This window comes from Narcine bancroftii, chromosome 1, assembly GCF_036971445.1.
Source record: "Narcine bancroftii isolate sNarBan1 chromosome 1, sNarBan1.hap1, whole genome shotgun sequence".
NCBI classification, from domain to species: Eukaryota; Metazoa; Chordata; class Chondrichthyes; order Torpediniformes; family Narcinidae; genus Narcine; species Narcine bancroftii.
The window spans coordinates 10825155-10839113 of NC_091469.1; the positions used below are offsets into that span (position 1 = coordinate 10825155).

The 13959-nt window shown below is 40.9% G+C and overlaps 1 protein-coding gene across 3 annotated transcripts in view; it reads right to left on the reverse strand.

Annotated features, from left to right (window-relative positions):
* LOC138755087 (ephrin type-A receptor 5-like) overlaps positions 1-13959 on the reverse strand; it is a 306363-nt gene that overhangs the window by 277896 nt on the left and 14508 nt on the right. For 2 of the 3 annotated variants that reach the window (XM_069920357.1, XM_069920376.1), the window contains exon 1: positions 13303-13363. In XM_069920357.1, the coding sequence (XP_069776458.1) occupies positions 13303-13341 (39 nt within the window). In that variant the 5' untranslated portion in view covers positions 13342-13363. Of the gene's footprint in view, positions 1-13302; positions 13368-13959 lie in introns of those variants that run through there. The other variant, XM_069920384.1, reaches the window with a different exon arrangement.

Genomic DNA, 13959 nt, shown 5'->3' on the forward strand with positions numbered 1-13959 from the left:
GTGTAGTACACACACATGCTGGAGACCCTCAGCATCCACAGAAAGTAAAAGGCAGTTGATATTTGGGGCCTGCGGCATCAGGAACATCAAAACTGAGGCAGGTGCCTAAATAACATTTTTGACGTTCCTGTCGAGGGGCTCTGCCCCAAAATGTTGATATCTATCTTTTTATTTTATACAGATGCTGCGTGACCTGCTGAACTTCTTCATCGCTTTTGTGTTCTTCACACAATGCTTTGGCAAGCATTGGGAGATGTCGGCAACCTCGCGACGTCTTTTAGCATACTCGAGATATCAACCTGCATCAGTTTGGAAGCAAGCAACCAGCTGGAGATCAGGCACAAGTGCATCCGACCTGCACTCCCTGAACTCCCTAACGAGTTTGGGGCCAGCCTGACAACTGAGCTGTGGACCCAAATCCAGTTCACATCCGGCTCCAGCTTTAAACCAGCCACAGCCCAGTTCCATTCAACTGGGCCATTGAAACTAGTTATAAAACAAAGTTAACTCTATATCTTTTCTTTGGCTTGGCTTCGCGGACGAAGATTTATGGAGGGGTAAAAGTCCACGTCAGCTGCAGGCTCGTTTGTGGCTGACAAGTCCGATGCGGGACAGGCAGACACGGTTGCAGGGGAAAATTTGTTGGTTGGGGTTGGGTGTTGGGTTTTTCCTCCTTTGTCTTTTGTCAGTGAGGTTACGTTGTTAATTAACTGTACACTAATCTATTTGAAATGATTTTTATTTTCTCTTCATTTTACCATTTTATAGTGATTTAAATTGAGTTAACTATCTTTGAGCATCTCTGATTGTCAGAAACATTTAAAACAAATCAGTTTTTGACTCCGAAAGTTATTGCCCTCTCTGTGACAAAGGGAGTCTGCATTCATCCACAAAACATAGAAAAATTAGTCCATTCAGCTCATCACATCTGCTCCACCATTTGAATCATAACTGATGTATTTTCCCTCTCAACCCTTCTGCCTTTGCCCCATAACCTTCGAATCCCTTACTAATCAAGAACTATCAAAGTCTGCTTTAAATCTACTCAATGACTTGGCCTCCACAGCTGTCTGTGGCAACCAATTCTACATTTTCACCACCATTTGGCTGAGGTCTTTGGATAAAAAGTGACAGTGGAATTAGGCCACTGAGCCCATCTAGTCCATTATGACAGATTCACTACCCCTTTCATCATCATTCTCCTGTCTTCCTAATGAAGAACCTATCTACCTCTGCTTTAAATACACCCACAGCCATAGATTGACCAACCTCCGGCTGAAGAAATTTCTCCTAATTTCTGTTCCAATAGGATGTCCTTTTACTCTGAGGTTGTGCCATCTGGTTCTAGACTCTCCCACTACTGGAGACATTTTTTCCATGTCCACTGTATCAAGTCAATTTCCCCCACCATGCCACACTCAACTCATGGTCCCTGAAGTGTTCCCATCACATTGCACTCTGCTTCTCAGCTCCAGCACATTCCCAATTACCATCTTAGGAAAACAGTGGAGCTCTGAACGTTCAGCTGCAGAGTATGATAGTAGGATTGTGGTGCAAGTGACTGGGTGAGTATGTGCAACATGACCATGTTGACCAATGTAAATGCTCCTTCCTGACAGCGAGATACAATAGACACCTTACACCACCCATACTGAGCAACCTGACGCTGGAGGAACACCACAAGGTGGAGTTGAGCCAACAGTGACTTTGAGAAAATTTCCTCTTCTCTCATAGAGCACACATGAAGATCATTTGAAATTCGTGGCTAATGACATACGGAATTCAAGGACTGCAGAGATATTTGAACCCTAAAGAGAGAAAAATAAAAGAAAGGCAGGTACTGCACCAGGGTATCATTATTCTGTAGGGAATGGCAGTGAAGAATTCCTCACATCTCTCCTCACTATCACAAAGCTCATCCAGCTTTGATCTCCGGTCATCTTGGCATTCAGTAAGGTAGGTGGTGGTTCTAATGGAACATCCTGAGCCAGCTACATGATCTGACATCATCAACAGAGACCTGAACAGGGATGTTCCAATCCCTATGGTGTGAACTGATTGCATCAAACATGACCCCAATGATGCAGAGAGCTTGTTGATCATCTCCACTGCTGTATCCAGCAATACTTGGGTAACTGCATTTCAGCAAGTGTGAGCTATACTCCACTGTACTTCTCCTTTGGATCACATGGATAAATTACAAGGAAAAATTATTCTTTAGAGCACAAGTTTGCATTGATTTTGTAATTACATTTACAGATCCGGTTATAGATTGTGTGAAGGTCAAATATAATATGTCACCAGAAGTCAAAATAATGTATTTCTGACAAAGCTGGTTTATACTGCTGTCCTCTCTGGAGGATGTGAAAGATTTTGCAGTATGCTGGCAGCTATCAGAGTGCATTCAAGAAATGTGGGGGCCAATCAAGATATTGGGTTGCTACAGCATCATGTGTAAAGCTGTATAACACATATCCCTGGAGAGCTGGGAACCTGGTGTCAACCGTCCTCTTCATCATTATCACAGGCAGAAAAGCTGCCTGTGAGGGCCAGTGTTGGTCAGTCTGCCTGTGAGGGCTGGTGTTGTGCAAACCGCCTTTTGAGGGCCTGTGTTGGACAGGGCCAGGAGAAGCTTTCAGCCATGAATGTCTTTGGATATTGAGGAAGAATGGGAAGGAAAGTGCTGGAGCCTTAACAGAGTTCTTTGTATCCTCTTTAGAACAAGGTCCCAAAAAACTAGAGAGTAGTCAATGTTGTTCCTTTGTTTAAGGGCAACAGGGATATTCCAACAAATTATAGTTGGGAAGGGATTTTATCAAAAAGATTCTTTGGAACACTTAAGGAAAAAAATTGATTACATATTTAAAAATGTATTAGAGATACCCAGCATGGATTTGCGCAGAGAAGGTGAAGTCATGCAAATTTGATTTTGTTTTTGAGGAGATGATTGATGAGGTTAGTGCAGTGAATGTTATTTTCATGCTCTTCAGTGAAGTATTTGACTAGGTCACCCCTTGTAGGTTGGTCCAGAACTTCATGTCACTGGAGACCCAGGGTGAGTTGATAAGTTGAACATAAAATTGGCTTGGCCATAGAACACAGAATACAGTTTTGCAGGGGTGTTATTCTAAGTGGAGGTCATTGATTAGTGGTGTTTCACTGGGATCATTGCTAGGACCTCCATTGTTAGTCACACCCAGATAAAACACACATCTATTTATTACACACAGTCATGTGCCACATAATGTTTTAACATTCTTTCGGGCAATGTCCGGCTGCATATACATTCATGGTTGGAATGTAGCAGACGTATATGGAACAAGGACCAGAATCCAGGTCACCTCTATGCTTCAAAAGGTATTTGGAAAGGAACATGGAAGAGGGAGGGTTCATGGCTGGTCGGCATGATGAAGCAGGACTGCTGAACAATATGGTTCAGTGTGGCGGTGGCGGGTGAAGGACGATGAGAGCAACAGTAATGGGAATTGCGGTACTGAAGAAAATCTGCAATTAGCTGAAGACGATGTGCAAACGGGAAAATGAACATAAACAGAGACAGCTTTGTGAGGTGGTAAATGTGGAAAAGAAAATCAATGTCCAATAACAAGGAGTTTAAAGTCCTGGGGCACAATTATACACAATTATACCTGAATGGAAGGAATGAGCTGAACTGGGACTGTCCAAGGGCAAGGACCAGACTCACTGCCAGATACATTAGCTGAAATATAGTTCTGATCATATACAGTATCTTGGCTATTTAGTCAATACAGGTATCTATAGTATCCCATATAGCTTTGCTATATAATATGGTGTTCGCACAACGTCCACCTCACACAACGTCCTACTTCACAGAATATATCGTGGACATTAAGCGACTTATGTATAATGATTTTGATGGTAATTTGTGTCATTTTGCAGATGACATGAAAATTTGTGGAATTTTGGTGGATGAAGAAGATTGTTGACCAATACAGCGAAATATAAACCAATAGGAAATTTTGAGTGGAGAAATCACAGATGGAGTTTAATACAGACGAGTGTCAGATGTTACCAATTGGAAGGTCAAATTTAAGAGGAAATTCTACGGTAAATGACAGAACCTTCATATATAGAGGGAGGGGTCCTAGTTAGGTTCATAGCCCCCTGATACTAGAACTCGAGTAAATAGGGTTGTGCTTTCATTGGTCAAGCATGGTGTCATGCCAGCAAAACATATTGCAGTTATGGAAAATTTAGATGAGGAAGGATGTGGAGGCTTTGGAAAAGGTGCAGAATAGAATGTTACCTGGATTTTAAAGTAATAGCTCTAAAGAGAGTTTGGGCAAACATGAATTGTCTTTTTTGGAGTACTGGAAGCTGATCTGATAGAACGTTAGGGCATTTTGAGAGGAGTAGATGGGAGTAGAGTCAGATTGGGTTTCTCAGGGCAGAAATGATAAATATTTGAGGGTACAGGTTTAAGGTAACAGTAAAAATGTCTAATTGAGATAGGTGAGCCATTTAAAAAAAAATCTACCTTAAAAATTCTGATGGTCAAACATCGAAATTCAGATCAAACTGGACTTACATTTCTGTATCATTAAAGCTTCTTTTTGGATTCCTTGGCAAAACATTTCACGGTGTGACAAAATGCCTCTTGGAAGTGCAAAATAGTGTCTGGTACACAATCAGGAAGTAGCAAAGTTAAGGTGATCCTTCATCCGCGGAACGTGCATTTGAATTCGACCCATAGTGACTGCAATTAACCTTCATGAGAACCAAAGTTGATTCAGATACACAAATATTCTTCCCTTGCTGAAGAAATAATCAAGTAGCATTAGAGGCAGTCCAGAGGAGATGCAGCGGGCTAATTACTGGGATGAGAGGGTTGACCTATTGAGAGAGGCCGGGCAATTTAGTTCGATATTCTTTGGAGTTTGGCAGAATAAGGTATGCTCTTACTGACATGCAAGATCCTTGGACAGTTCGACACAGTAGATGTGGAGATGATTCTACCAGTGGGAGAATCTCAAACAAAACATATAAGGAGTCACTCATTTAAACATAAAAGGAGTCACTCATTTAAAACCAAATTACGTAGAAGTGTCTTCCCGCAGAAGGTGATATAGCTGTAGGATGCTCTGGCCAGGAGAATGGTGGAGGTGCTATCAGCAGATATATTTAAAGTGGTGGTAAATGCTTGAAAGGTCAGTGTATTGAGAGCTATGGGGAACTGGCACAGAGGAAGTGTTGAGACCAATGTGATCACATTGAATAGTGGGACAGGCCGAGTGGCCTCCCGCTGTGTTCCTATAAAGGGTATTTATTGGTGGCATTCGCCCATGTTCCAAAAGTACCTATGGTTTGAAGCAAAATAGGAATCTTCCCAAGGAGGGGACATCAGAAAGGAATGTAGGGATGAGGTGATTCAAAGATTTTGTACTATTCTATGTTCTACAGCTTGGAAAGTGGTAGATTAGACAGCAGCACCTATACTTCCTAAGGAGGCTGAGGAGGGCTAGGCTACTGGCCCCCATCTCAACAACCTTTTACAATTGAGAATGTCCTGTCTGGCTGTATCATTGTGTTGTATGGTAGCTGCAGAGCATTGGACTGGAAGTGAATACATGGGATCACCAAAAGGCAACGAAGATCACTGGTGCCTCCCTTTCCTCTATTGACATTTACTGGGAATGTCATTTAAATAGGGCTCAAGGAATTATAGAAAACCCTTTCAATTCACCTTATAGTATCTTCAACCCACTCCCATCAAGGAGGTACAGGAGCATCAAAATCAGAACTGCCAGGCTGGAAAAAAGCTTCTTCCTGCAGGCTATGAGATTGATGAACAATTATTTATGTGATCATTGTGTATTGTGTGTTTTTGCATGTTCACCATGGTCTGGAGAGAAATGCTGTTTGATCAGGTTGTATTTATACAATCAGATTATAATAAACTTGAATGAAGTCGAATTTGATTGATGCTGTATTAGGTTTACATAGGTCGGCACAACATCATGGGCTGAAGGACTGAATTGTTCTCTATGGTTCTACAGGTTGGGAAAGGTTAAATTGATATGGAATAGCTTTACATAGGTTGGCACAACATCATGGGCTAAAGGGCCCGTACTGTGTTGCAATTTTCTATGTTCTATTGCATGGTGGATGAAGTGAAAAATCCACAGAAAAGATAGAGCCATTCGGCATTACAAGTGCAAAAGTGATCCACAGAATGAAGATAGGCCACGTTAAAGTACAATCAGGGAAAAGCAGGGTTGCGGAATGCCAAGAACCATGGAGGACTTTACCACAAGGCCCAATGAGCTGCAGGTGACTGCCGTGAATAAACAGGGGAAGGTGGAATTGCAAACGTGAATGGAGTGTATGGAATTCATGCTGAGGAAGATCAGTGACAGCTCCCAAGTTGATAAACACTGATTAGAGTGTCACTCATGGTCACAGGCAAGTAACAGGAATGATCAACTTTAACCTATCTAATTCAGAAGGAAATATTTGAAAGCCGGTCAGATTATATGGTCACGAACATGTTGCTTAATGCCCCAAAAACTCACAGATTAATGAGCTATTGTTTTAATCTTCACAAAAGCTGCTCAAATTCACGTCATAAGCATCTTAGCAAGGGCAAAATTATAAAACCTGATTTTATATATTTTAGAAATTTTACAATAATGCACAAGGGATCATTTTCATCTGTCTAGAATTAAAATTTGTGGAAGTCTACCATCCATCAACATTCCTCAGGTAGACGCTGACATCAGCGCAGCTACAAAAAAAAGAATTGGGTGGCAGCCCCGAGAAGTTTGTTTCATCCCCTTTGTTCAAGTGAAATTCAGGATTTCCAGCTGGTGACAAAGTGTGTCCAATGCAGGATGATTATCAGGCACTTTTTAAAAAAAAACTTTCATTCAAGGACCACAGGAACATTGATGCTGCTTCCATCACCTGGATACTCCATTCCCAATAATTGTTATCAGATCGAGTTAACAGCATTCTGGAGGGGGAGCGTGAGAAGCCGGATGTTGTGGACCACGTGGGGACCAATGACATAGATAGGAGTAGGAATGAGGTCCAGAAAAGGGAATATAGAGAGTTACGAAAGAAGTTAAAAAGTAGGACCTCAGGGGTGGTAATCTCAGGATTGCTGTCTGTGCCACATGCCAGAGAGGGCAGAAACAGGAAGTTGTGACAGATGAATGCATGACTGAAGAGTTAGAGCAGGGGGAAGAGGTTCAGATTTGTGGATTATTGGGACCCCTTCTGGGGAAGGTCTGACCTGAACAAAAAGGATGGGCTACACATGAACTGGAAAGGGACCAATATCCTGGCGGACAGGTTTACTAAAGCTGTTGGAGAGGGTTTAAACTAGTTTGGCACGTCAGTGGGAATCAGAATGTGAGTCCAGAGAATAGGGTAGAAGGACAAAGGCATGATGCTATGTGCTCTGAATTGGTGAGGAAGGACAGGCAGAGGACAAACAAATGTATTCAGTTACAGGGGTAGAAATGTGTTTAATTCAATACTAGGAATATTAGGAATAAAGGGGATGAACTTAGAGCATAGATCAGTATGTGGAACTATGACATTGTGGCCATTACTGAAACTGGAAGTGCAAGATTGGCTGATGCAGGTACCGGGGGTTTAGGTATTTTAAAAGGAATAGGATGGGAGATAGAAAAGGGGGAATAGCATTACTGGTCAGGGACTGTACCATGGCTATAGAAAGGAAGAACACTGCAGAGGGAGTGTCCACTGAGTCAGAGTGGGTGGAAGTGAGAAATTGGAAGGGAGATATCACTGTGCTGGTAGTAGTCCATAGGCCCCTAAATAGCCCTCAGGGCACTAAGGTTGTAGTTATGGGTGACTTCAACTTCCCTAATATTGACTGGCTCCTCCTGACTGCCAGAGTGATGGATGGAGCTGAGTTTGTCAGGTGTGTCCAGAAAGGATTCCTGACACAGTAGGTGGACCGGCTGACGAGAGGAGAGACAGTCCTGGATCTAGTTCTGGGGAATGAACCTGGTCAGGTAGCAGAATTCTCGGTGGGGGAGCATTTTGGTGAGAGTGACCCTAACTCCTTTAGCTTCAGCATGGGTATCGTAAAGAATAAAAACAGACAAAATGGGAAAGTGCCTAACTGGGGAAGGGCTAATTATGAAGGGATGAGGCAGGAACTAGCGAGAGTAGATTTCAAATATATATTTAAGGGTGAAAGCACAGAAGTAATTTGGAGGAAGTTTAGGGGCCACTTGTGCAGGGTTCAGATAAGTGTTGTTCCACTGGGACAAGGAAAATATGGTAGGAAAAGAGAATTGTGGCTGATGAAACAGATGAGGCAACTAGTCGAGAGAAAGAAGGAAGCATATATTAGATATAGGAAGCAGGAAACAGGAAGGGCTCATGAGAACTAGCCAGGAAGGAGCTTAAGAAAGGACTTAGGAAAGCTCAAAGGGGGCATGAGAAGGCCTTGGCATATAAGATTAAGGAAAACCCCAAGGCGTTCTATATCTATGTGAAGGACAGAAGAATGATGAGAATGAAGGTGGGGCCACTAAAGGATAAAGGAGGCAACATATGCCTGGAGGCGGAGGAGGTCCAAAATGAATACTTCGCTTCCGTATTCACAGAGAAAAGGCCCTTGATCAGGGTGAGGTTGAAATAGAGCAGACCTGTGTGCTGGACAACGTAGAGATTAAGTAAGAGGAAGAGTTGGATCTTCTTAAAAACATTAAGATTGAAAAGTCCCTGAGGCCAGATTCTATATACCTCAGGTTGCTGTGGGAAGTGAGAGAAGAGATAGCTGGGGCAGTAGCTATGATTTTTGAATCCTCTTTGGGCGCAGGGGAGGTGCCAGAGAATTGGAGAATGGCAAATGTAATCACCTTGTTTAAAAAAGGTAATAAAGAGAACCCTGGGAATTATAGACAGGTGAGTCTTGTGTCAGTGGTGTGCAAACCACTGGAGAGGATTCTTAAGGATAGGATCTATGAGCATTTAGAGAAGTACAGTCTACTCAAGGATAATCAGCATGATCTTAATTCAGATTTTTGAGGAGTTACAAAAGAAATTGATGGGGGTAGGATGGTAGATGTTGGTCTACATGGATTTTAGTAAGGCATTTGACAAGGTCTCCCATGAGAGACTCACCCAAAAGGTCATGAGACATGGGATCAGTGGAACCTTGTCTGTGTGGATAAAATAATTGGCTTGTAGGAATAAAGCAGAGAATAGTAGTGGAAGGAAAGTATTCTGCCTGGAGGTTGGTAACTAGTGGAGTGCCACAAGGATCTGTTCTGGGACCCCTGCTCTGCTCTTTGTAATTTTTATAAATAACCTGGATGAAGAGGCAGAAGGTTGGGTAAGCAAGTTTGTGGATGATACAAAGTTTGGAAGAGTTGTCTAAGATATTAGAGGAATAGACTGGAAGCAAAGATGGGCAGAAAAGTGGCAGATGGAGTTCAATCCGGATAAGTGTCAGGTGATGCATTTTGGAAGGACAAACCAAAATCTGAGTACAGAGTCAGTTACTTAAGAGTGTGGATGAACAGAGGGTCCCTGGGGTTCAAATCCATACATCCCTCAAGGTCACAGTAAAGGTTGATAGGTTAGTTAGTAAGGCCTATGGGATGCTGAGCTTCATAAATAGGGGGATTGTGTTCAGGAGTAGAGAGGTCATGTTGCAACTCTACAAATCTCTGGTAAGATCACACTTAGTATTGTGTTCAGTTCTAGTCACCTCATTATAAGAAGCTATGGAGAGGGTGCTGAAGAAATTTACCAGGAAATTGCCTGGATTGGAAAATAAGTCTTATGAGGCTAGGTTAGCAGAGCTGGAACATTTCTCTTTGGATCGCAGAAGGATGAAAGGAGACTTGATAGAGGTTTACAAGATTATGAGAGGCATAGTTAGGGTGGACAGCCAGCACTGGTTTCCCAGGGCAGGAATAGCAAATACCAGAGGACACAAGTACAAAGTGAAGGGAGAAAAGTTTAGGGGAGACATCAGTGGTAAGTTTTTTTTATATAAACACAGAGAGTTGTGAGTGCCTGGAATGCCTAGAAGGTGCTAGAGGGTGAAAAATTAGGGGCATTTAAGAGACTTTTAGACAGGCACATAGATGGCATAAAAATAGAGGGTTACAGGGTAGGGTGGGTTTAATATTTTTTTTAGGAAAAGCAATACATGGGTCAGCACAGCATCGAGGGCCAAAGAGCTTGTGCTGTTCTGCAACGTTCTAGCAAATACTGATACCTTGCAATCAAATGTAGGCAAGGCTTGACCATGGTTTGACCTTGTATGGCCAATCCAATACTGCATTGGTCTGAGAATACTAAAACAGGCCACATCACTTCGCCATCCACATACATGATTGTTTTAGTTTTAAAAAGTAAAATTTAGTGGTTGACTATTAATAAACAGTGATAACTCCTGTCTGTATGGAACTTGTGTATATTCTCCTGACCAACAGGTTGAAGTTTCCTCACTGGTCATCTTAAATTCTCCTTGCATTGGAGTATCAAAGAGGTTGAAAATATGTTTTCTCATGTATTTTACTGAATTGCATGACATTCAGTATTAAATTTAGTTAAAAAAACTGGTGGTTATCAGAAATACATATTCTATTCCAACATATTCTATTCGAGTATATTTGAGAAGCATGTACCAAGCAAGACAGCTATTGTTTTAAGCCATGCATTTATCCTAAGTGGCAAGACAGTGCAAGTTTGAAAAACCCAAGAACTGCCCATGAGAATAATGTTGACCTTATCGTGATTGGAAACCATCCATTACTGACTCCCAGCAACATTGGAAACAAGATCTCTACCAAACTATAAACAGCGTTGTCTTTTAGTTTATAAATTGAAAGTTATATGCCATCTTTCAAACTGCAAACACAATTTTTATGTTGCACACAATTGGTCCAGATTGGTTCCTACTGAAGCAAAGTCTGACTTCAAAAGAATCCATTGCTGACTGTAAGTTCATTCGTTCTCCCCGTTACCTATGTGGGTTTCCTCTGGGTGCTCTGGTTTTGTCCCACACCCCTAAAAATGGATGGGCTTGGGGTGGTAGGTTAATTAGGTGTCATTGGGCAAAATGGGTTTCAAGGGCCAGAAGGGCCTTCTACCTTGTAAAAATGTGTGAAAAAGAAAAAGTGTACATCATGGCTATTGTGATTTATGGTGTGAAAAATAAAAGATTTATTAAAAAAAAAAATAAGCTTAATCCTCAAGCCCAACAGCTCTTGAGTCTCCTTTCCTCAGTGTTAATTCCTTGCTGTCATAAGCTACAGAGAACATGTGAAACAGAGCAGGAATCTCATCTGCAGACTGAGCAGCTTATTGCACTGAAGATTTCTCAAGGAAAGAAAAATGAAAATTGAAGTTCCAATACCTCAAAGTTCAAGTTCAAATTGATTATCACAGCACATATACGACATCACAAACAACCCTGAGATTCTATTTCCTGTGGGCCAGGAAGAATTTCTACTCATCTGTAAAATCTTATCAGTAATACTTGAGAAATATCTGAAATGTTTTTGCAGAAACAAAATAAATATTGTGGCATGCTAATGAATATTTATAAAGTGTGGGAATGATGGAATCATTATTGGAGGGAAGCATTCTAGAATTAAAACCAGTGAGTTTGCCAATTGATAAAACTTTTATCATAGCTCATTCACAATTCTAGAAAATTTCCCGTTCACATTTGGATTGAATGGGAAACAGTTTATATTCACAACAATGAAGAAACTTCTCCTGACCATGGCCAACAATTTTCTACAAATTCAATTTTACTTCTAGCTCAGTATTAGAAAGTCCCTGTCGTTGCTAATCATGGCTCCTTACATTTTAAATATTATTATTACTTGTAAATGATATTTTATTTAAATAGCAACTGTAATTTTTCAAAATAGTCAGAAATTAAGCATTTCGATATGAAACTCCCACAACCAGAATCGAGGCAAGTTTCAAGGGATTTGATCGCAAAACTAGCAGGCCAGAATCATGAATAATTGCAAGTTAATAATATTATTATTGACTATATTTATATTCATATTATAATTCAAAATTAAAATATTGTCAATTGAATTTGTAATAAAGACAAAATACATTTACTGAGCACCTTTACAGGAGCAAAAATCACTTCAGAATTAATATTAGATGGACGTTATTGCAAAGTCATGATACAATGTGGATTTATGCACTTTTCTTCAACATTAATAAGCTAACAGGTGACCAAATGCTTGCTCAAAAAGATCAGTTTAAATACTGTTTAAAAGGAGGAAAAGGCAAGGAAGCAGAGAGGTTTGGAGGAAGTTTCAGCTGTTGGTGCTCTGAGAGCGGATGGCAAGACCAGCCGTACCAGGTGAATGAAGTGGGGATGAGCAAATGGGCAAATGCAGACAAACCCTGGAGGCTGGAAGAGGTCACACAGAAGGGACAATGGGAAAGTGAAACGTGGTAGTGGGCAGTTCAGGTCTATTTACTTAAGAGAGAGTAAACTGGCCTCACAGGCATGCAGAGAAAGTTCACCTGTTGATCTGGAGATCAGGAGCTGATGCAGATTAGCTGTTTAGCCGATGAGGAGAAATTAAGTTGTCTGGGACTATGCTCACTGGAATTCAGAAGAATTACAAAAGGGATAGATAAGATAGAAACAGGAAGGTTGTTTCCACTGGCAGGTGAGGTGAGAACCGGGAGACATAGCTTCAATGTTAGAGGGAGTAGAAATAGGGTGGAGACGAGGACAAATTGCTTTTCCCAGTAGAGGCTGCCTCATTTAATGTATTTAAGACATTTTTGAAGAATATGGGAATTAAGGTTATGGGGAGCAGGTGGGTAAGGGGAGCTGAATCCACAGTAGGTCAACCCTATTGAATGGCAGAGCAGGCTTGATGAGCCACATGGCCTGCTCCAGTTTCTTATGTATTAAGGATGTGAATTATAAAACGAAGGTGATGGTAGTCTGAGAGCCAATGTGGATTAGTGAGTACAAGTATGGCTTGAGGAGATCAATGCCATTTAGGCAGCCATCCTATTGAGCACAATAAGGTTTCATGTGTGCCTTCTGTATTTTCGTACCATCTTGGAGATGCAGCAAAAGGGTTAAAGCTGAATCTTTGCTGAATTGAATTTGGTCTTTTGTACATATGCACTAGCTGACAATTATTTCACAGAACAAATCCATTTTGTTTTAATCTTGGCAAAGAATGCCTCCAGGGAATTTCAGACCTTGAAATGTACCCTTAATGCATGGGCTGCTATTGCAGCTTGTAGCAAAGAAGGTGATGAAAGACTTACCCCATTCTTTGGATAGGCTATCCAACCTAAGTCTCCCATTACAGCTCTGGAGTCCAGTAAATTAACTGTAAAAGCAAGTTTTTAAAAAAAAACAATCAGCCAAGTTTGCATTAATCCACACCACAAACAAATTCAACTGCAAATAACTTAGGACAGCCAGAAATAAAAAAGCTAACATTCATCTGAAAGAAGATGCATCCCTCTGACCCAGGCTTACGAATTTACTTTTAGAATATTTAATCAAACACCAACTTACAGCATTTTGGTTAACAACGCATTTTTTTTTTTTTTTTTATAAAAAGAGAAGAGCTAAATAATCATGCAAAATCTTGAACGTCCTTCCCCAAATGTCTGAGCATAATAATCGCCTATTATACTGATATGAATGGAGTTTTCTTATTGCTACCAAGAGCATGGAGATCAGTAGAATCAAGGTGCAGATAAACAGATCCATTTGAAGGACAGGATCTGCTGTTCTGTATTCTTAGCCATTTAAGTTAGACTATTATAACAGTACTCCAAAATGCAGCATCTCAGTCTGTTTACTTTTAATTACATTCAGTTTGACATTTTTTTTAAATCAGAGCTCGATATTGCTACTGTATTTATTTATTTTCTGCAAATGTGCTATTTATTTCTCAGAAACCAGTGTTGCCA